This window comes from Rhincodon typus, chromosome 11, assembly GCF_021869965.1.
Source record: "Rhincodon typus isolate 14 chromosome 11, sRhiTyp1.1, whole genome shotgun sequence".
NCBI lineage: Eukaryota > Metazoa > Chordata > Chondrichthyes > Orectolobiformes > Rhincodontidae > Rhincodon > Rhincodon typus.
Window position 1 is genome coordinate 95,321 of NC_063342.1, and position 23,788 is coordinate 119,108.

General features: G+C 41.7%; 2 protein-coding genes across 2 annotated transcripts in view; one reads left to right on the forward strand and one right to left on the reverse strand.

Annotated features, from left to right (window-relative positions):
- Window positions 1–22,028, reverse strand: part of LOC109921744 (cytochrome P450 2J2-like) — an 81,481-nt gene extending 59,453 nt beyond the window's left edge. The window contains exons 1-4 of the mRNA XM_048603005.1: window positions 21,988–22,028; window positions 17,353–17,443; window positions 4,912–5,074; window positions 4,684–4,824 (exon numbers count right to left, since the gene is read on the reverse strand). Of these exons, the coding sequence (XP_048458962.1) occupies window positions 4,684–4,824; window positions 4,912–5,074; window positions 17,353–17,443; window positions 21,988–22,028 (436 nt within the window). The remainder of the gene's footprint in view (window positions 1–4,683; window positions 4,825–4,911; window positions 5,075–17,352; window positions 17,444–21,987) is intronic.
- A 78-nt stretch (window positions 22,029–22,106) lies between these two features.
- Window positions 22,107–23,788, forward strand: part of LOC109928214 (ubiquitin-associated and SH3 domain-containing protein A) — a 138,368-nt gene continuing 136,686 nt past the window's right edge. Inside the window, exon 1 of the mRNA XM_048603146.1 lies at window positions 22,107–22,211. Within this exon, the coding sequence (XP_048459103.1) occupies window positions 22,189–22,211 (23 nt within the window). The 5' untranslated portion in view covers window positions 22,107–22,188. The remainder of the gene's footprint in view (window positions 22,212–23,788) is intronic.

A 23,788-nucleotide genomic window follows, 5' to 3' on the forward strand; every position in this document is an offset into this window, starting at 1 on the left:
GGGTCAGTACTGAGCGAGTGCTGCACTGTTGGGTCAGTACTGAGAGTGCTATACTGTTGGAGGGTCAGTGCTAAAAAAGTGCTGCACTGTTGGGTCAGTACTGACAGACAGCTGTAGATGTCATCTTTCAGATGAAACATTAAACCTAAAATCAGTCGTGATCTGTCTGGTCAATTTTTCAGATGCCAGTGTCACTACTGGGAGAGTGGCAGGCACTTCTGTTTCTTTGAGACAATATTTAGCTTGATTGAAATTTGGACCAATGTGTAGTGATTATAATGACTTCAACCAGTAGGACTTCATAGACTATATGTTCCCCGATTGGGGCTGTTAACCTTGTCCAATCAGGGAGCCTTGGCTGATAGATATAAACATGAGTGTCAGAGGTTCTATTCACTCTGAGAGCTGGCTCTGAGGGAGTTGGATCAGTGTCAAAGACTTTCCTTGTGTAAATAAAGGATGACTTGGTGACCAGATACCAGCCTCTGTGGAGTTATTTCAGAGGTGGCTAAAGAAAAAAATATACTCCTGAAGAAATTCATTCACAACAGTCCTCTTTGAATTGGGATAAGCATTTCTGTCATCATGCCATGATTCGGGAAGCTTAACTGATTTGATCCTGCTGTTGAAGACTGGGCCCAGTACGTGAAAAGAATGCGTTTACTTTTTTCGAACAAATTATATTGGAGCAAGTGAAAAGCAACGAGTCATTCTCGTTACAGCTTTTGAACCCACAGCTTTTTTGATTATTGGGAGCCTAATGTTTCCTTAGGTACCAGGCATCTTTCAAAAGTTGGCACATTTAGGTTAGGACTATTATGACCCCAAGACTCCTCTAATTCTGAGGTGCTATCAGTTTCACTCGGCAGTTCAAGAACCATGGGAATCTGTTTTGGGATTTTTGACAAGGTTAAAAACGATTGGTAGAAGACTGTGACTTTGGTTTAATCCTAATGAGATGCTGAGAGATTGTCTGTATGTGGGACTAATGGTATAACCAAGCAAAAGGGCTTACTCGCTGAAGCCCAACTGGATTTCAAGCAGATGCTACAACTGAATTTATCATTAGAAAATACAGCAAGTGGAGCAAATGAGTTGGAGGTTATGGTGATGGAAGTGGACCCTCTTGCCAGGCTGACTGAGCTTGGGGAATACTACGTGAGTAAGTCCAATTGTATAGCCTCACTCAGGACATATTCCGAATAGAGGGACTCTAGGTCAGCCAACAGCAAAACCCCAAAACAAAGCCAAGCTTTGGCCAAACTGTTAAAATTTTCTTCAGGATCTGGACAGGCAAGCCATTGTAGTTGCTGTAGTGGACTGGACAGCACCAGGCCTGAATTGAGTAAGAGAACTCAAAGGTCAGTATCCAGGAGAGTGCACACACTGGGAAGTCTGCTTATATCTGGCTTGAAACAGTTAAATTACTTAGCAACATCCAAATCAGAACCAATCAAAATAAACATATGGCTAAATGGCCACCCTGCTCTAATGGAGGTCGACACCAGTGCAGCCGTATCAGTGATTGCAGAACCAGTCTTTAACCCAAAATTCACTGTAGAATTCAATCTTTAAGTTTGCACAAGACTTCGGCTAGAAGAGAACCTAAACTGGGGAACCTTTACAGATTTAGGATACAATTTCAATTCTGGTCTCTTATGAGAAGCAGCTGGTTCAGTTATCACTGTAGTAAAAGGCTTGGGCCCAATATTGATGTGGTGAAATTGATTGAGAAAGATTTACCTAGATGGCTCAATTGTTCTAATTAGAAAATGGCTGCCTGACTGAAATCTGAATTAAATGCCCAGAAGTTAGCTGTCTCTCTCGCTTAGAGGAGACTTGTGTCTGGCATTGGCGTTCCTGATGCTATTTGACCCTGGTGTGGATGTCTTGAGCTGCCTCCCACTGGTAGATACACGACTGGTGTTGTTGCTTTTGGAAGAGTCCGGTCTGGTTTTAAACTTTCTGCACGCCATTCTGATCACCGCTGACAATATCACAATGTGGTGCAAAAAGATCGAGTCTTGGCAAAACAAAAACAGCTGGTGGTGATGGGGGAAACAAAAGGGCCATCAATTGAAATCTGGGGGTAGCTCAATGGTTAGCACTAATGCCTGACAGTGCTAGGGACCCAGTTTAGATTCCACCCTTGGGTGCCTGCTTTTATAGAGTTTGTTTGTTCTCCTTGTGTCTGTATGGCTTTGTGCCTGGTGCACAGGCTTCCTCTCCCAGTCCCAAGATGTTCAAGTTGGGTGGATTGGCCATGTTAAATTATCCATTGTGTTCAGGGATGTGTGGGTTAGCCATAGGAAATGCAGGGTTACAGGGATTGGTCTGGGTGGGATGCTTTTTGAAGGGTTGGTATGGATCTGTTGGCTTGAATGGCCTGTTTCCACACTGTAGGAATTCTAAGGCTTTATGGACCCAGTGAGACCAGATCACTGTAGAGGATGGAATTTTATTATGGTAAGCGAGAGTGATTGTCCCAAGCAAGGGTTGCCACCAGAAACTGGCTGAACTCCACTAGGGTCATCCAGGATGTCCAAATGATGTTACATCTGGTGGATAGGATTGGATGCAGACATAGCCACACGGTGTACAGTACCCAGAGTGCCAACAAGGATAAAAATTACAGCCAACGTCTTCCCCACCTTCGTGGGAATGGCTTGATAAACCCTGGACTCGGTTACACGTCAGTTATGCCAGCCCTTTCATGGGCTCAATGTTCATGGTCATTGTAGATGCCCACTCAAAGTGGCTGAACGTGCATAGATTTCATTTGTCAAACACAAGGACAACGATAGAAAAACTGAGAGCATCTTTTGCAATACAAAGACTTCTGGAAGTGTTGGTCACAGACAATGTGCCATCATTTACCAGTAGGGAATTTCAGTATTTCCTAAAGTTGAATTGGATTCAGCACATAAGGACAGCTGCATACCATCCATTATCCAATGGTCTGGTAGAAAGAATAGTCCAAACTTTGAAGTCTGGCATAAAGAAATGGCTAACAGCTTCATTTGATACTGAACTGTCCTGGTTCCTATTTGATTATAGGACCAACCCTCATGCAACTACAAGGATAGCTTCAGCAGTGTTACTAATGGGGAGAAGACACTGCACCAGGTTAAATCTAATCTTCCCAGACCTGGGGGGCATTGAGGGTGAGACAGAATCAGAAACACCAATGCTGAATACAAGACTCCTCTAAATGAGAAGGACAGTTAATTTCTAGGGACAGAGTTTGGTGCTGAAACCACAGAAATGACCCTGCATGGGTAAGAGGTATGGTCGACACAAGGTCAGGTCCCGTGACGTACAAAGTTTGAGCAGGTGAGGTGGTCCTGAACTAGCACGTGGACCATATGAAAACTGCAAACTCTCAAATGGGGGAGGAGCAAAACATACCCGGCCCTTAGAATATCCATAAAGACTATCGGAACCGGTGTGTTCTCCCCCTCTGCCCAGCAACAAAGAAACCTCGGAGTCTGAGATAGGCACAGTGAATGTTGCAGACTTGATGCCTTTACTGCCTGAAAAAGAGGATCAGTTTCTTCCGAGACACTCAGAGCACAAGAGGTGTGCTATGGTCTAGTACACGTCACCTGTGTCTGAGGCTGAGTCGGAACAAACCGATCAGGAAACAGTCCATGAGAGGCTACAAGAAAAAGAACGGGCGTACGTCCTCAGACTTAGTAGGGGAGGGATATAGTTATTGTAACAAAGTCAGCCAGGTGGACCTCATAGAATATGAGTTCCCTGATTTGGTCCAATCAGTTAGCCCTGGCTGACAGATATAAACAAGAATGTCAGAGGTTCTGTTAACACTGAGAGCTGGCTTTGTGGAAGCCAGATCAATGTCAAGGACTGTCCACTTGTAAATAAAGGGTAACTTGGTGACAGGGTGCCTCTGTGCAGTTATTTTACATTGTGCAACAAAGACATGAGTTTGTTCAGGCTCACCGATATTAACTGTAGTGCTATCTGATCTGAATCTTAACTCCATTGACTGCCGAGATTCTGAATTTCTTAACACCTCTTATGCTGCATTGATCTATCCATCCTAGTTTCAACACTTTCAGTTGACTCTCAGAATCCAAAGGTTTCTTTTTTTAATGGGAGAAAGTTCCAGAATTACACTCCCCTTTATATGAAATAATATTTATGAATGTCACTCCTGAACAACCTGGCTCTAACATTAAGGTTCTGCCTCTTTAACTCCAACCTAGCCGAAAAAAATCCATTGATCTATGATATCCTTGTTAAGTTTTGGAGTTGTTGCAATGCTGTGGTAGAGTCCCTACCTCTGGGCCAAGAGGCCTGGGTTCAAGTCCCATCTTCTTCAAAGGTATGTCAAAACAATTCTGAACAGGTTGAGTAAAATATAAATCCCTAATAAATCCTGACTTCATCTCCAGTATCTTCACAAGAGCACTGTCTCATTAGTAACATAGTCACTGCTATCTGTGCCATTCTGCTGTGTGAAAGTGACTTCCATGTTCCCAACGTTACATCGTAATGACACTTGACTAAAGAAAGATTGGCTGTAAAGGAAATCCTGAGGTGTCATAAGGTAGTGCACAAATGCAAATGTTCCTTTGTTTTACCCAACATTGATCAGAAAAATATAAAAATCTAAAATATTCTCATTTCTTTGGTTGGTCATTTCTCAAACAGAATTACCGTGATGTTCCGCAAATCGTTCATTCAGCCTTCGGGCCTCAGATATGAGCCATGGTTTCACCTGAGGGAGCAAATTTCTGAGATGTGACACAGCAAAGTGACGTTGGTCTCTCCATTCATTGCCGTTGGAAAATATAATCCCTGGGAAAGAAAAGATGAGTTATTTTGAAATGTGATTCAGATATATGGATTGAGGAAGTTGGTGGTGAGAGTAGGTTTGTCACTCACCATGTGAGCCTTTGAGTTGCAGGAATAATGGTGAAATGGGTCTTGCAGAGAAAACCTCCCCATGATGGACCAGTGCTTCTCTGACGATTGAGTAACCATCCAATACCAGCAAAAACTCTGCTCCCAGATTCATGCTGAATATATTGCCATATTTCTTTCCCAGCTTTAGAACAGAAAGGAGATTTTTTTTAAATTGCAGTATTTGTGCACAAAAGGCAGAGATTCCACATGAAACAGTATATAACATTAACCCGATCTGGAATAACTGCTTTCAAGTCTGGGCAGCGCCAAGTCAGTAAGACACATAGACTGCAGGCAGTTCACCAGCAAGGCAGGCAATAAATGCTGGTCTATTACTGACTCCCACGAACCATGAAAGAAGTTTTGAAAAGTCTGTAGTTCACATAACATATTTCATAAAGTTACAATACTGTCAACATGGCAACTGTCGATCCTATCAAAAGGACAGGCAGTTGGGTGGGGAGTGGCGTAGTTGTCTTGTTAGTTCGAAATGAAATGAAATTTATAACAAGAAGTGATATAGAGTTGGAAGGCATAGAACCTGTGTGGGTAGAGTTGTGGAACTGCAAAGGAGAAAAGCCCTGATGGGAATTGTGTGCAGGCCTCCGAGCAGTAGTCAGGATGTGTGGAAGAAAATAAATCCGGAGATAGAAAATATATGTAAGAAAGGCATATTACAGTAATCATGGGAGACTCCAGTATGCAGGTGGACTGGGAAAATCAGATTGGTAATGGATCTCAAGAAAGGGGATTTGTGGAATGCCTATGTGATTTTTGTGAAGCAATTTGGGGTATAGCTCACTCGGGAACAGGCAATTCTGGAATTAGTGATGTGTAATGACCCAGACCTGATTAGGGAGCTGAAGGTGAAGGAACGCCTAGGGGACTGTAACCATAATATGACAGAATTCACCCTCCAGTTTGAGTTGGAGTATATTGAATCAGGTATAATGGTATTACAATTAAGTAAAGGTAACTACAAAGATATGAGGGAGGAGCTGGCCAGAGTTGATTGGAAGGGGACCCTAGCAGGGGAGATGGTGGAGCAACAATGGCAGGAGTTTCTGGGGGTAATTCAGGAGGTGCAAAAGAAATTCATCCCAAGGAAGAAGAAACATAGTAAGGGGCAGATGAAGCAACCATGGCTGGCATGGGACATCAGGGACAGCATAAAAGCAAAAGGAAAAGCATACAATGTGGTGAAGATAAGTAGAAAGCCAGAGGATTGTTAAAATCAAGCAAAGGATAACTAAAAAGGCAGACAAGGAGAAGATGAAATTTAAAGTAAGCTAACTACTAATACAAAAGAAGATTGTAGAGTTTTTTTTAGGTGTCTAACAGGTAAGAGACTCATAGAGGCATACAGCAGAGAAACTGACCCTTATGTCCAACCAGGCCATGACAACCCTAATCCCAAACTAAAATATCCCACCTATCTACACCTGATATCCCTCCAAACGTTTCTTATTCATGTGCTAATTCTACACACAAACCACTCTATGTATGGAAAATAATTGCCCCTCAAGTCTTTTTTATGTCTTTCACCTCTCACCTTAAAAATGTGCCCTCTAGTCTTGAAATTGCCCACCCTAGGTAAAAGACACCTGCCATTTGCCTCATCTATACCTCTCATGATTTTATAAACCTCTGTAAGGTCACCTCTCAACCTTCCTCTCTCCAGTGAAAAAAGTCCCAGCCTATCCAGCCTCTCCCCATAACTCAAACCCTCCATTCCCAGCAACATCTTGGTAAGTCTTTTCTGAACCCTCTCCAGCTTAATAATATCCTTCCTATAACAGAGCAACCAGAACTGGACATAGTATTCCAGAAGAGGCATCACCAACGTCCTGTACAACCTCAACGTGACTTCCCAACTCCTATACTCATATGTCTGAGCAACGAAGGCAAGCGTGCTAAATGCCTTCTTAACCATGCAATCTATATGTGATGCAAACTTCAAAGAATTATGTACCTGAATCTTAAATTAGATTGAAGAATGTGGTTCACCACCACTTTCTCAGGCACAATTTGGGATGGACAATAAATATTGGTACAAATGGTACAAAAGAATATGTTTTAAAAAGCACATGTTTGATTTTCCTTGATATCCTTATCTTTCTCTTGTAACTTTGGGATGTTATATTACATGAATGATGTTATTTAAATACAAATTGTCGGTGAGGCTTAAATAAAAGGGAACATATAACTCACTGTCTGATCAACTTTCTGCTGTTCCATTTTAATGCCAGCTATCCATCAACGTGAACTTTTCTACAGTGATCCAATGCTGCCATCTGTTTATCGGGTTTACAACCACCTACATGAAATGTAGTAACAGGGAACAAAGAAACAGCAAAAGAACTGAATAGGTACTTTGTATCAGTTTTCACATGGAAGACACCAGTAGCATACCAGAACTTCGAAAACGTCAGGGGGCAGAGGTGAGTATAGTGGCCATCATTTAGGAGAAAGTACTAAGGAAGCTGAAAGGTCTGAAGGTGGATAAATCACCTGGACCAGATGGACTATACCCTAGAGTTCTGAAGGAGATCGCTGAGGAGATTGAGCGACCTTATCTAAAGCCCTCTTAAAATCAAAATACACTAGATCTGTTGGTTTTCCCTTGTCTGTTCTACTGGTTACATCCTCAAAAACTCCTGTCAATTTATTTAGTATTGTTTCCTTTTTGCGAAAACCATGCCGGATTTGTGTAACCCTGTTAATGCTTTCCCAGTGTTCTGTAATCACATCTTTTATAACATTCTGCAACATTCTCTGCACTACTGATGTTAGTCAACAATAATAACATGGGGTGGCACGGTGGCTCAGTGGTTCGCACTGCCGCTTCACAGTGCCAGGAGCCTAGGTTCAATTCCACCCTCAGGCAACTGTGTGGAGTTTGCACATTCTCTCTACGTGGGTTTCCTCCCACAGTCCAAAGATGTGCAGGTTAGGTGGATTGGCCATGATAAATTGCGTGTAGTGTTCAGGGATATGTAGGTTAGGTGAGTTATAGGGTGATGGGTCTGGATCGGATGCTCTGAGGGTCAGTGTGGACTTGTTAGGCTGAAGGGATTCTATGATCTATAATATCGAGTACAGATAAGAAAATAATTGTAGACAAAGTAACGGAAAAGAGGATAGGAAGTACACTTGAATTACCAGCAAAATTTCTCATTGATTTTGGGCATGACTGAGTTTGCTAATGATGAATTTAGAGATATATGTGTGAATATGAAATTAATAGTTGTGAATAAAGCAGCACAAAGCATTTCTAACAATAGACTTTGTGAAAGGAGCCATCAGATCAGCCAGATTTTAAACTGTCGCCTGTACTGGCATGAGCTAGACATGCTAAGTATTCACTACAGATAGTGGGTGTATGTAATTCATATTGTTATTATCTGATATCATCTAAAGAGATATCTAAGACCAAATGGAATGACAGAACAACTGATGGACGTAAAAATGAAGAGTTAAGTAAGTTTCAATTGGTTCCATAATGTGGATAGCTAGTAATCAGTGGGGGTGCAATTTATGGAGTGTGGAAAACGAATAAAACTCTCACTAAAAGTGTGAACTTAGGCTCAATTTAAATTCAGTTATTTTTAAAGTCTGACAGAGCTACAGGAACGAGCAGAACTACTAGAAGTTGATTCAACACCAGAATGATGTCTGAACCTGCAACCTAGGGCAATAGCTAAAACAGGGAAAGTTTTAAACTAAATAGTGGGGGCAAGGAATAAATTGTAGAAAGATGTGGTAAATCAAAAAGGCAGCAGAACACCAACTCTTCGATTAGAGGGTGCACTGTTAATGTTACCTGAAATGGTAACAAAACATCTGCACACCACAGAACAACCAGCTCAGCGAGCTAATGATCAGCTGAGGCAGTACTAAAGTAAAGGTGACTTGGTGACGGGATACCAGCCTCTGTGGAATTATTTCATATCTATTCTGCACTCTGGAATATTCTCTTAAATGTTTGCCACTGTGCTTCTATTGACCTATCCCTTAACTTAAATTGCCAGTTCACTTTGACTAGCTGTGCTTTCATACCCTCATTATTACCCTTGTTTAAATTCAACTTAGCAGCTTTAGAGCACTCTTCTTTCCCTGAAATTGTATGTAAAATTCAATCACATTATGGTTGCTGCTAACCATGGATGCTTTCGCATTGAGGTCAGTAATTAATCCTATCTCATTGATCAAAAGGTCCAAGAAACTGTCCCGAAAACATTCAACAAATTCCTCTACAAGGCTTCTTTTCCCCATTTAATCTTCCACTCTAAGTGTAAGTTAAAATCTCCTATGATAATTGCTGTACCCTGTTGATGAGTGTTGTACTCTGTTCTACGATGTGGTTACTGTTAGGGAGCCTGTACACAACTCAGACAGGTGACCTCTTACCTTTATCATTCCCCATCTCTACCCAAACTGCTTCTATATCTTAGGTTCTTGAATTTAAGTTATCCTTCTCTATTGCACTGTTATTTAGAACAAAGAACAAAGAACAAAGAAAATTACAGCACAGGAACAGGCCCTTCGGACCTCCAAGCCGGCGCCGATCCAGATCCTCTATCTAAACCTGTCACCTATTTTCCAAGGATCTGTATCCCTCTGCTCCCTGCCCATTCATGTATCTGTCCAGAGACATCTTAAATGACGCTATCGTGTACGCCTCTACCACCTCCGCTGGCAACGTGTTCCAGGCACCCACCACCCTCTAAGTAAAGAACTTTCCACACATATCTCCCTTAAACTTTTCCCCTCTCACCTTGAAATCGTGACACCTAGTAATTGAGTCCCCCACTCTGGGAAAAAGCTTCTTGCTATCCACCCTGTCTATTCCTCTCATGATTTTGTAGACCTCAATCAGGTCCCCCCTCAACCTCCGTCTTTCAAATGTAAATAATCCTAATCTACTCAACCTCTCTTCATAGCTAGCACCCTCCATACCAGGCAACATCCTGGTGAATCTCCTCTGCACCCTCTCCAAAGCATCCACATCCTTTTGGTAATGTGGCGACCAGAACTGTACGCAGTATTCCAAATGTGGTCGAACCAAAGTCCTATACAACTGTAGCATGACCTGCCAACTCTTGTACTCAATACCCTGTCCAATGAATGAAAGCATGCCGAATGTCTTCTTGACCACTCTACCAATCTGTGTTGCCATCTTCAGGGTAATTTGGACCTGAACACCCTGATCTCTCTATGCATCAATTTTCTCCCAGGGCTTTTCCATTTACCATATAGTTCGCTCTTGAATTGGATCTTCCAAAATGCATCACCTTGCATTTGCCTGGATTAAACGCCATCTACCATTTCTCCGCCCAACTCTCCAATCTATCTATATTCTGCTGCATTCTCCGACAGTCCCCTTCACTATCTGCTACTCTACCAATCTTAGTGTCATCTACAAACTTGCTAATCAGACCATCTATACCTTCTTCCAGATCATTTATGTATATCACAAACAACAGTGGTCCCAACACGGATCCCTGTGGAACACCACTGGTCACAGTTCTCCATTTTGAGAAACTCCCTTCCACTACAACTCTCTGTCTCCTCTTGCCCAGCCAGATCTCTATCCATCTAGCTAGTACACTCTGGACCCCATGCGACTTCACTTTCTCCATCAGCCTACCATGGGGAACCTTATCAAACGCCTTACTGAAGTCCTTGTATATGACATCTACAGCCCTTCCTTCATCTATCGACTTTGTCACTTCCTAAAAGAATTCTACCAAGTTGGTAAGACATGATCTTCCCTGCACAAAACCATGCTGCCAATCACTAATAAGCCCATTTTCTTCCAAATGTAAATAGATCCTATCCCTCAGTATCTTCTCCAGCAACTTCCCCACACTGACGTCGGGCTCACCGGTCTATAATTACCTGGATATCCTTGCTACCCTTCTTAAATAAGGGGACAACATTAGCAATTCTCCAGTCTTCCAGGACCTCACCCGTGCTCAAGATGCTGTAAAGATATCTGTTAAGGCCCCAGCTATTTCCTCTCTCGCTTCCCTCAGTAACCTGGGATAGATCCCATCCGCACCTGGGGACTTGTCCACCCTAATGCCTTTTAGAATACCCAACACTTCCCCCCTCCTTATGCTGACTTGACCTAGAGTAATCAGACATCTATCCCTAACCTCAACATTCGTCATGTCCCTCTCCTCGGTGAATACCAATGCAAAGTACTCATTAAGAACCTCACTCATTTTCTCTGACTCCTCGCATAACTTCCCTCCTTTGTTCTTGAGTGGGCCAACCCTTTTTCTCGTTACCCTCTTGTGCCTTATGTACGAATAAAAGGCTTTGGGATTTTCCTTAACCCTGTTTGCTAAAAATATTTCATAACCCCTTTTATCCCTTGTTTCAGATTGGTCCTACTTTCCCAATATTGTTCATAGAATCCCTACAGTGTGGAAACAGGCCCTTTGGCCCAACATGCCCACACCAAACCTCAGAGCATCCCACCCAGACCCATCCCCCTATAACCCACCTAATCTACACATCCCTGACCACTATGGGCAATTTAGCATGGCCAATCAACCTAACCTGCACATCTTTGGACTGTGGGAGGAAACTGGAGCACCCGGAGGAAACACACGCAGACACGGGGAGAATGTGCAAACTCCACACAGACAGTCACCTGAGGCTTGAATCGAACCCAGGTCCCTGGCGCTGTGAGGCAGTAGTGCTAACCACTGTGCCACCGTGCTGCTATTCTTCCAAAGCTTCGTCTGTTTTCAGTCGCCTAGACCTTATGTATGCTTCCTTTTTCCTCTTTACTAGTCTCACAATTTCACCTGTCATCCATGGTTCCCTAATCTTGCCCTTTCTATCCCTCATTTTCACAGGGACATGTCTGTCCTGCACTCTAATCAACCTCTCTTTAAAAGCCTCCCACATGTCAAGTACGGATTTACCCTCAAACAGCTGCTCCCAATCCACATTCCCCAGCTCCTGCTGAATTTTACTATAGTTGGCCTTTCCCCAGTTCAGCACTCTTCCTTTAGGACCACTCTCGTCTTTGTCCATCAGTATTCTAAAGCTTACGGAATTGTGATCGCTATTCCCAAAGTAATCCCCTACTGAATTTTCAACCACCTGGCCAGGCTCATTCCCCAACACCAGGTCCAGTATGGCCCCTTCCGAGTTGGACTATTTACATACTGCTCTAGAAAACCCTCCTGGATGGTCCTTACAAATTCTGCTCCATCTAAACCCCTAACACTAAGTGAATCCCAGTCAATGTTGGGAAAATTAAAATCTCCCACCACCACCCTGTTGCTCCTACATCTTTCCATAATCTGTGTACATATTTGTGCCTCTATCTCACGCTCACTGTTGGGAGGCCTGTAGTACAGCCCCAACATTGTTACCGCACCCTTCCTATTTCTGAGCTCTGCCCATATTGCCTCACTGCTCGAGTTCTCCATAATGTCCTCCTTCAGCACAGCTGTGATATCCTTTTTGACCAGTAATGCAACTCCTCCACCCCTTTTACCTCCATCTCTATCCCGCCTGAAGCATCTATATCCTGGGATAATTTGTTGCCAATCTTGCCCTTCCCTCAACCAAGTTTAATTAACAACACCACTCTTTCCTAGTTTCCTGCCCTTCCTAAAAGTCACATAGCCTTCAGAATTCAGGTTCCAATCTGAGTCATTCTGCAGCCATGCCTCAGTTATGGCCACTGCATCCTACTTATTTATCTCAATTTGTGTTACTAGTTCATCTGTTTTGTTCCAAAAGTTACATGCATTCAAATGCAGTGCCTTAAGATTTGTCCACTTATTCTCTAGTTTTATCTATTAATTTTCTCTTAGATTTGTATCCTTTGTCCCTTCCTCTCATTGTTCGTTTATCATTTATCATATTAATTCCTTTCTCTATTACATTTCCTCACCTTTTGATGCACCACAACTTTTCAAATTTGGGCCCTTGCCCCCACAACATAGTTTAAAATCCACTTTATTTCTCTAGTTATGCGGCTCACAAGAACACCAGTCCCAGTACTGTTCAGGTGTAGACAGAGGATCATATAAATCTAGAAGGAAGCAGAACACCAACGCTTTGATTAGAGGTCACACTGATGATGTTGTCTAGAATGGTAACAAAACATCTGCACACCACAGAACAACCAGCTCAGCAAGCTAACGAACAACTGCATTCACAAGCCGAGCTACATGTTTTCACTAAGACCTTAGTAATGCCTCATTCAGAGCCAGATCTCAGAGTGCAACTACCTCTGACACTCCTGTTTATATCTGTCAGCCAGGGCTCCCTATTTGGGCCAGGTTAGCAGCCCCAATCAGGGAACTCATATTCTATGATGTCCAGCTGGCTGACCTCGTTATGATCAGTACAAGATACATTCCAAAACATAAGAAAAATTCTAAGCCATCCATGATTAACTTCAAACTCAACAATAGGTGGCAGGTCGGAAGACTGGACAAAATACATTTTTAAAAGCAAAGAATTACTGAAACTGTAAGAAGGAGGAAAAATTAAGGAACAAGAGAAAGTTAGCCAAAAATATAAAAACAGGTAGGAAAAGTTTCTTCAGGTATTTAAAGAAAAACAGCCTTTTCTGCAATGTATGAATTTACGATAACAAAGTAAGTTCTGGTCTTATAAAAAATGAGTCATGGGAATTAGTAACAGAGAATAAAGAGATGATAAATGAATTGAACAGATATTTTGCATTTGTCTTCACTCGAAAGACTAAAGTAGCATTCCAAAAAAATGCTATAAAGCTGGAATTAAAGGTGGGGGACAATTCAATAAAATTAAAATTACTAGGGAAGTAGTACTAACTAAAGTTGATAGGTCCCTGGGTCCTGATGGATTTCACCCTAGGCTTTTAAAAGAAGTAGCTAGTGGGAATGCTGATTGTTGGCTTTAACTTTTTAAAACTCATTAGATTTGGGAAGATTCCTTTAGATTGGAAAATAACTAATATAACTCATTTATTCAAAAAGGAAGGTAGGCAGAAAGCAGGAAACTACAGGCCAGTTAGCTTAATGTCTGTGGTAGGGAAAATGGGTGGCATGGTGGCTCAGTAGTTAGCGGTGCTGCCTCAGAGCACCAAGGACCTATGTTCAATCCTAGACTCGGGTGACTGGTTCTGCATGGGTTTCTTCTGGGTGTTCTGGTTTCCTCCCACAGTCCAAAGATGTGCAGGTTAGGTGGATTGGCCATGCTAAATTGCCCATAGGGTCTCGGGATGTGCAGGCTAGGTGAGTTAGCCTTAGTAAATGCAGGGTTACAGGGATAGGCTAGGTGTATGAGTCTGGGTGGGATGCTATTTCAAGTGTTGGTGTGGACTCGATGGGCCAAATGGTCTATTTCCACACTGTTAGGGATTCTACGATTAAAATGTTAGAAGCTATTATTAAAGACATTATAACAGGGTACTTGGATAAGTTCAATATAATTAGGCAAAGCCAATATGGTTTTGTCAAAGGGATATGATGTTTAACTGATTTATTGGAGGTCTTTGAAGAAATAACTTGTCAATAAAGGTCAACCAGTGGATGTATTGTACTCAATTAGAGACAAGTTGAGTGAGTGAGCATATGCTTGGCAGATGTATCATAATAATAATAAATGTAGGAGCAAACACAGGAAGATGGATTATTCTGGATGGTTCTGAATTGAGAGAGGGGAATGAGTAACACAATTTGGGTGTCTTCATACACCAGTCACTGAAAGTAAGCAAGCAGATGCTGCAGGTGGGCTAGAAGGCAAATGGTATTTTGGTCTTCATAGTGAGGTGATTCAAGTGCAGGAGCATTTATTGCACTTACTGCAATTATACAGGGCCTTAGTGAGACCACACCTGAAGTAATGTGTGCATTTTTGCTCTCCTTGTCTGAGGAAAGATGTTCTGGCTATGGTGGGAGTGTAAAAAAGGTTTACAAGACTGACTCCTGGGTTGGCGGGAGGTTGAATTGGTTAGGATTATATTCACTGGAGTTCTGATGAATGAGGGGGATTCTCAGAGAAGTCTATTAAATTCTAATAGGACGAGATAGAGTAAACTTCGGATGTTCCTGAAGACGGAGGATCTCAGAACCAGTTTGAGGATTCAGGGTAGGTCATTTAGGGGTGAGATAAGGAGAAATTTCTTCACCCAGAGACTGATGAACCCATTGAATTAGCTACCACAGAAGGCAGTTGAGGCTAAGATATTGTATAATTTCAACAAGGAGTTGAAAAAGCACTGGGGGCAAAAGGGATTAAATGATATGGGGAAAATGAGTTCAATGATCAGCCATGGACATAATGAATGGCGGAGCAGATTTCATCCAAATGGCCTACTCATGCTCTTATTTTTGATGTTTCTATTTCTGGAAGGTATTTCATTAGGCATCATATCAAATGTTAATGTGAAAAATAGAAGCTCATGGTGTAGGTAGGAATATGTTGGCATGAACAGGCAGGAAGCAGAGAGTAGGAATAAATGCTGGCAAGATTTCACGAGTGATGTGCCACTCAGGTTGGTACTAGGACGTCAACTCTTTACAATTTATATAAATGATTTGTATGAAGGGATTGAGGTATGGCAGCTAAACTTGCTGATGACGCAAAGATAGGTAGGAAACAAGGAGCCTACAAAGGGATATAGTTAGGTTAAGTGAGTGGACAAAGTTCTGTCAAATGGAGTACAATGTGGGAAGGTGAGAAATTGTCCATTTTGGCAGAAAGAATTTTTAAAAAAGATAAATATGCTTCTAATAATGGGAGGCTACAGAGCTTGGAGATACAAAGGGATCTGGGTGTCCTAGTGCACAAATCACAGATTAGTCTGCAGATACGAGTAATCAGGAAGGCTCATAAAACGTCATGTTTTATTTTGAAAGGAATTGAATGCAAAAGTAAGGAGTTTGTGAGTCACAGGGCACTACATGGTGCCCCAGTGGTTAACACTGTTTCCTCACAGTGCCAGGGACCTGGGTTCAGTTCCAGCCTTGTGTGAATATGGAGTCTGCACATTCTCCCATGTCTGTATGGGTTTCTGCTGAGTGCTCCTGATTTCTCCCATAGTTTAACGATGTGCAAGTTAGGTGAATTGATCATGCTAACATTATCCATAGTGTGCAGGCTAGGTGGATTAGCCATAGAAAATGTGGGGTTATAGGGATAGGGTAGGAGGATGGGTCTGCTTGTTCAGTGTGAACTCAATGAGCTGAATAGCCCCATTCCACATGGTAGGGATTCTATTATTTGATAAGTTCCAAAGCACAGAAAAAGGCACTTCAGCTTATCAAGTCTCACTTGTCAAAAATAACCACCTACTTTTTCAAACCCATTTTCCAGCATTTGCCCCATAGCCTTGTATGTCCTGGCATCACAAGTGCAGATTTAAAACCTGTAGAGTTTCTGCATCTACTTCCCTTACAGACAGTGAATTCCAGATTGCGACTTTCTGGGTGAAAGTATATTTTCTCACATTCCATCCCAACTTCCTGCTCCTTATCTTAAATCTTTGCCGACTGATCTTTGATTCCTCCAACATGGGAAACAGTTTCTTCCTATTTAATTTTATTCATCTCAATCATGTCCCCTCTTAGTCTCCTCTGCTCCAAGGAAAACAACCCGAATCTATCCATTTCTGAAGAAGGGTCCAGACCCGAAACGTCAGCTTTCCTGCTCCTCTGATGCTGCCTAGCCTGCTGTGTTCATCCAGCTCTACACCTTGTTATCTCAGACGCCAGCATCAGCAGTTCCTACCATCCCCTTTTTCCATAACTAAAACTTTCCAGCCCAGGCATCAACCTGGTAAATCACCCCTGCACCCTCTCCTGTCATGTTGCTCCTAAATGTGGCTTCCAGAACTGCATACAATACTCTAGATGAGGCCTAGCCAATGCTTTATACATTCTAGCATAAACTCTGCGCTCTTAAATTCTGTGCCTCAGCTAATCAAAGCAAGTATCTTATATACCTTCTGTCTTGATCTCTCAATGGATCAGTGGACAGGGACACCAAGGTCCCTCTGAACCTCAGTGCTTCCCAGGGTCCTACTGTTCATCATGTATCCCCTTGCCTTGTTTGTCCTGCCTGAGTGCATCACCTCACACTTATTTGATTGAATTTCATTTGCCACTGATCAGCCCATCTGTGTCCTCCTGTAATTTAAGACTATCCTCCTTCTTATTTACCACCCCGTAATTCTTATAGCATCCATGAATCTACTGATCAACTCTGCTACATTTTAGCGTAAATCGTTTGTATATACCACAAACAGCAAGGGCCCCCACACTGATCCCTGCAGACCTCCACTGGATATAGGTTTCCAGACACAAAACACTCCTCCACCATCACATTTTGCTTCCTGTCACTCAGCTAATTCGGTATCCAGTTAGCCAAATTTCCTTGGATCCCATGAGCTTTTACCTTAGGTATCACTTTCCCATGCTGGATCTTATCAAAAACCTTGCTGAAATCCGAGTAGACTATGTAGATTACGTTGTCCTCATCTACACACCTAGTTATGTTTATGAAAAATTCAGTCAAGTTGGTCAGACATGATGTCCCCTTAACAAAACTGTGCTGACTGTTCTTGATTAATCCTTGCTTCTCCAACTGTAGATTATTTCTGTCCCTCAGAATTGGTTCCAATAGTTTTCCCACCACCAAGGTTAGACTGACCGGCCTGTAGCTTCCTGATTTATCCCTTGCTCTCTTCTTGAGTAATGGTGTCACATTAGCTGCTCTCAGTCCTCCAGCACTTCTCCTGTGGCCAAAGAAGAATTGAAGATTATTGCCTGCACCCCTGCTATTTCTTCCCTTGCCTCACTCTACAGCCTGGGATATATTTCAGCCAGCCCTGGAGATTTAATCTCCTTTTAATCCTGTGAGACCATTCAGAACATCCTCTCTGCCAATGCTAATTTCTTTCTTGTGTATGAGTTATGCAAGGCATTGGTGAGACCAAATATGGAGTCTGCTTTCAGCACTTGTCACCATACTCACTCAAGGATATTAATGCATTGGAAGCAGTTCATAAGAACATAAAAACATAACATAAGAACTGGGAGCGGGAGTAGGAAATTCAGCCCCTCGAGCCTACTCTGCTGTTTGATACAATCAAAGCTGAGTTCATGTCAGCTTCAACTCCACTTTCCAGCCCACACGCTATAATCCTTCAACCCATTACTAATTAAAACTCTATATCCTCCTTAAATGTGCTCAATGAGCTGACACCTGCCACACTCTGGGGTGGTGAATTCCATAGATTCACGAACCTTTGAAAGAAGTGATTTGTCCTCAACTCTATTTTAAATCTGCTAATCCTTGTCTTAAAGACAGAGAAGGAGGGAGTGTGTGTCCAGCTCTTGGGCTACAGCTTGATAGAGGGATGAAGGGAGTGAGGGGAAGGTGGGGAGAGGAAAGGAGATGAAGAGGGGCAGGAAGGAAGGGAGGCAGGTGCCCAATCCTGAGCTACAGGCCACAGCCAGGAGCACAGGCCTGACCAGTTTGCACCCAAGGGTAGAGGTGGAAGAAAGGTAGAGAGGTTGGGGTCAGAAGTACTGTAGTAAATGCAGTAATAGTATCCAGACCATGGTAAGTGCAGTTAGGGTGTATATACTGTCGTAAGTATTATTGTGATTTATCTATCTTTACGCCAGAGTTGCTGAGGCATCAACATGGTTCAGTTCCCTTCAAAAGAACTGAAGATTAAACCTGAAAATGTTCTGATCTAAGCAGCTGATGCCAGGTTACAGCAGAGAATGCCCATGCAGTGCCTGGGATCTTACCTGCATCAAGGAGCGGTGAGGTGCTGAAGGCGAAAGCTGCAGGAAATTCCCCAGGAACCCAAGGTTAATAGGCCCAGGTGGGAAGCTGAGGGGTCTCCTGCTCCTCACAAGATACACAACTAAAAACAAGAAAAGTATAACTGTTATCCATATTGACAGCCAAATCGAGGGAATGCTCTGGAAGAATTGAGGAACCATGTAGAAAATTAAACCAAGTGGCTTGCTTATCTGCGTAGGTGCAGCTGCACAGACCAACTGGTGCAAACATAATAGCGCGGCTATTTTGGGATTTCCAACACTCTTCATGAACCCTGCTTAATCCTGGTCTAACATACTCCCATTCTGGCTGACAGCCAACTTCCTGCAATAGTTCATGTTTAAAAAAAAGCACAAAGTATATTGAGAGGATGGGGTTGTTTTCGCAGGGGTAGAGAATGTTAAAGGGAGATTTGAAAGCGGGAAAATTATGAAGAGTTCTGTTATAGTACAGAGACAGACTTTCCAGTGGCAGGTAGTTAAGAGTACAGAGATTTAATATATTTGGGACTCAGAACACATTGCAGATTGTAAGATTTTGTTAGTTGTAGCAAGACTTATTGGCAGTACAAGAGCTCATTACAGATTCACTGGGATGTTGCCTGGAATGGAGTACGTTAGCTATGAAGAGAGCCTGGATAAACATAGAACAGAACGTTGAACAGTACAGCAATGGACAGGCCCTTCAGCCAATCATGTCTGTTCTGACCATGTTGCCATTCTAAACTAATTCCATCTGCCCTGCATGATCCATATACCTTTAGTCCCCGCATGTCCTTATATCTGTCTAAATGTGTCTCAAATGCTGCTATCAAATTTGCTTCTACCACTCCCTTGGCAGCATGTTCCAGGCACCTACAAACCTCTGTGTAAAAAGCTTTCCTCACCCGCCTCCTTTAAACTTTCCTCTTCCACCTTAAACCTATGCCCCCTAGTATTTTACATTTCCACGCTGAGAAAGAGACTCCGACTATACCCCCTATCAATGCCTTTCTTAATTTTACATACTTATATCAGGTCACCCATCAGCCTCCAATCTCTAGCAAAAACAATCCAAGTTTGTCCAATCTCTCCTTATACATATTACACTCCAATCTAGGTAATATCCTGGTAAACAGGGGAAGCAATAGCTCGTGGTAGTATCACTGGACTGTTAATTCAGAAAGCCAGGTAATGTTCTGGTGGACCCAGGTTCAGTTCCCACCACGGGAGATGGTGGAATATGAATTCAATAATATCTGGGATCAAGAGTCTAATGATGACCATGAATCCATTGTCAGTTGTCAGGGAAAAACCCATCTGGTTCACTGATGTCCTTTAGGGAAGGAAACTGCCATCCTTACCTGATCTGACCTACATGTGACTCCAGATCCACAGCAATGCGGTTAACTCTTAACTGCCCTGTGGGCAATTAGGGATGGGCAATAAATACTGCCTGGTCAGGGACGCTCTCATCCTGTGTATGAATTAACCAAAACAACAGGTACAATCTAAACAAGTTTCTACACAATTGAAGCAAGACTTCACAACTCCTGTACTCAAATGTTCTTTCAGTTTCCATTTGCCTTCCTGATAGCTTGCTGCACCTGCATGTTAGCCTTCAATGACTTATTGACATAGACAGCTAAATTCCTTTGTATATCTACACTTTGCAACCTCTTACCATTTAAAAAATACCCTGCACATCTGTATTCCCACCCATATGGGAACCTCACATAATTTCCATATTATATTCCACCTGCCCTGTACCTGTCTGTTCACAAAGCCTGCCCAAATCTTTCTCACAAGATATACATTTCTGTTGAGCTTTTTATCATCTGTAAACTTGAAAATACTTTGGCTCCCACCTCCAAACCACTGATAGAGACTATGAACAGCTGGGGCCCAAGCAATGATCCTTGTGGTCTGCCAGTGTGAGAATAACCCATTGATTCCTACTCTCTGTTTTCTATCTGTTAGCCAATCATTAATCCATTCTAGTACATTCTAAATTATGTTGATGGAATGTGGGTGTCACCAGCAAGGCCAGGATTCATTTCTCATCCCCAGTTGCCCTTACATGGAGGTGCCGGGGTTGGACTGGGGTGGACAAGGTTAGATTTTGCACAACACCAGGTTATAGTCCAACACAAGGTATTTGAAAACACAAGGTTTCGGAACCTCTTTCCTCCTTCGATTGTTAGTGACAGAAGTAGTATCAGACACAGAATTTATAAGTAAAAGATCAAACGGTCACACCACTGATGAGGATGTATTAAACAAACTTAAGATGCCTTTAAATCTTTAATCAGTTAGAAGGTTTTAATTGATTAATATGTATATGTAACTCCCCAAATTCCTTTCAAGTTACTGTCCTTAGAGAACTAAAGGTTTTATTAGTGTAAAGAAAAGGCGACATTTTAGGTAACACAATGCATGTTAGGTGTGAGGCCTTGTTTCGTATCTGTTTATGATTTAGTTTGGAGTCAGGTTTTATTTCTAAAGTGGGAATTTATAAAACGCCACATTGACTGACTGTCTATAAATTGTGTGCTTTTAGAACAAAATAAAATGTATCTGCAAATACAAATTCACCCCATGGATTTACATGTGTGTGTGTGCATGCATGTGTGCCATGGTTGCTTCATCCTCCCTGTACCATGCTTCTTTTTTCCTACGGATGAATTTTTGCTGCATCTCCTGAATTACTCCCAGAAACTCCTGCCATTGCTGTTCCACTGTCTTTCCTGCTAGGCTCCTCTCCCAGTCAATTCTGCCCAGCTCCTCCCTCATAGCTCTGTAGTCACCTTTATTCAGCTTTTATTCATACATTCCTAACTATTTTTTTGTCAACTGTAAATGTAGCCCCCATGCCTTGGCTCCTGTCATTTAAATCATTGATGTAAGTTATAAACGGCTGAGACCCCAGCACAAACTCCTGTGAAGTCACTCAATTATATCAAACAATTAGCTGTTCAAGGAGCAGCAGGTCAGGGTAAGTAGAGATGGGTGTTACATGATGGCCTTGCCTGTGACAACCATATCTCTAACTTGGATCAAATTCACGTTCTGAAACAACAAAGTTTCAAGTTTCATTTCACTCTTTTGTATAATTGATCTAAACTGAAAATCCTGATTTCTATTTTGTTTGAAATTTATTTAATTATTAAGAAAAATAGTTGTGCAAACGCAATATTAAAAGATCACTCTACAATTATTGTATTTCTTTCAACTATTTTAGGCAATTTACCATTACCTGTGCTGGAAGAGCTTTTGCAGCCACTGACAGGAAGCCATCTGCTAAGAAGGTCATATGGCTGTTTGAGGTTTGACTGCAAACTACTTGTGTTTTTCAAGAAGCTGTGAGATGGCGGAGAGTAAGATAGAGTTTTCTGCAAAGTCCTCCACTCAGCTAAAAAGCAGAAGCACATTCTCCTTGCTTGAGGCTGTTCTTTCTATGGGATACCCAGAACACATAGCGTAAGTACATTTTTTCAGATAACAGTTTAAAAATACCTGTATTATTTTTTAAAGTTTTGAAAATTTACTTGATTGACTTTTGGTTTCATAAACTCTACTTGGATCTGAGATATGAAGAGGATTTAACAGTATTGTCCAGTAATGTGTTTAATTGTTTAAGAATTTAGAGTTTAATGAGACTAGAGGATCAGGGGGCACAGATTTACATGAATCAGCAAAAAACCCAGAGGCGGGATGGCTGGAGAGAATTGTTGCTATGCAGTGAATTTTAGAACTGGGGTCACAGTTTAAAGGTCATGGTTTGCCTGTTTAAAACAGAGATTAGGAAACATTTTTTCTCTCTCAAAGGGTTGAGTCTCTTCGGAATTCCTTTCCTCAAAAGGCAGTGGATGTAGAATCTTTAAATATTTTTAAAGCAGAGGCAAATAGATTCCTGTTTCCCAAAGGATGAAAGGTTATTGGAAATATGCAGGAATGTAGAATTAAGCTAAAATCAGATCAGCCATGAAGTTATTGAATGACAGAGCTGATTCAAAGGACTGAGAGGATGGTTTATGTTCCTAACTTGTATATTCAAATTGTGATCTGGAATATGCTGCATGAAAGGATAAAAGAGCAGATTCAAAATTAACTTTTCCAAACAGAATTGGTTAAGTACTAGAAAGAAAAATGCTGGTCTGTGTGAGTAAGTGGATAGCTCTTTCAAACATTTGTCATAGGCAGAAAAAAAAACAAAGAATTGCAGATGCTGGAAATCAGTTGTCATAGGCGTGATGGGCCTAAATGGCATCGTCTATGTTGCATGTTTCTAAGTTTCTATGAGTGATTCGGATTATGATACAGAAGCTTGTTAACAAACCATGAAGTTATAATACGTTTAATAGTTAAGGATATTTCTGAAGAAGTTTCTACATTTTTTTTATTTTAATGATACAACAAATATCCACCACAGAGATTTGATATAAACTTCAATCAATGAGGATGTTACAATTGGGTCATTTGTTAAATTGAACACTTACATAGGTTTTTACCATCTTCCAGGCTCTTTACCCAAAGATTTCCCCATTGAAAGTTTAAAAAGAATTTTGTTTCTTCAGCACTGTATGTGCATAGCACCTGTTCACCAATTATGTAAAAATTGCTGTGCAAAGAATTGTAAATTAGACTTTTCAAAATATCTGCACCAATTTCAAAAGGAAGTCATACTCAGGCAAACAAGTTGCTCAGAGATTTTGTTGATTTACATCATACAAACAAAACTGAGGTCGAACTCACTATAAAGTCACATCTCGAATATTAAAGAGAAATAATTTTATTTTCTTTACATCATTAATTCACTCTTGATTTGAGGATGATGTTTATTCAGGACAGTGAGTTTCTAATGTGGGCCTTTAAGTGACTGAACAGACTGATTCCTAACTCTCAAATCTTTGGGCACATTAGCAGGACGTCCCATGAGCTGGAGGGATCCGGATTTCATTTCTTTTCCTTCTCGGCTGTTGATCTGCCTAATCATTAAGAAGTTAGAACTTGATGTGTAACATAACTTGATTGGTTGCACGCTTCAGAGAAAGCTT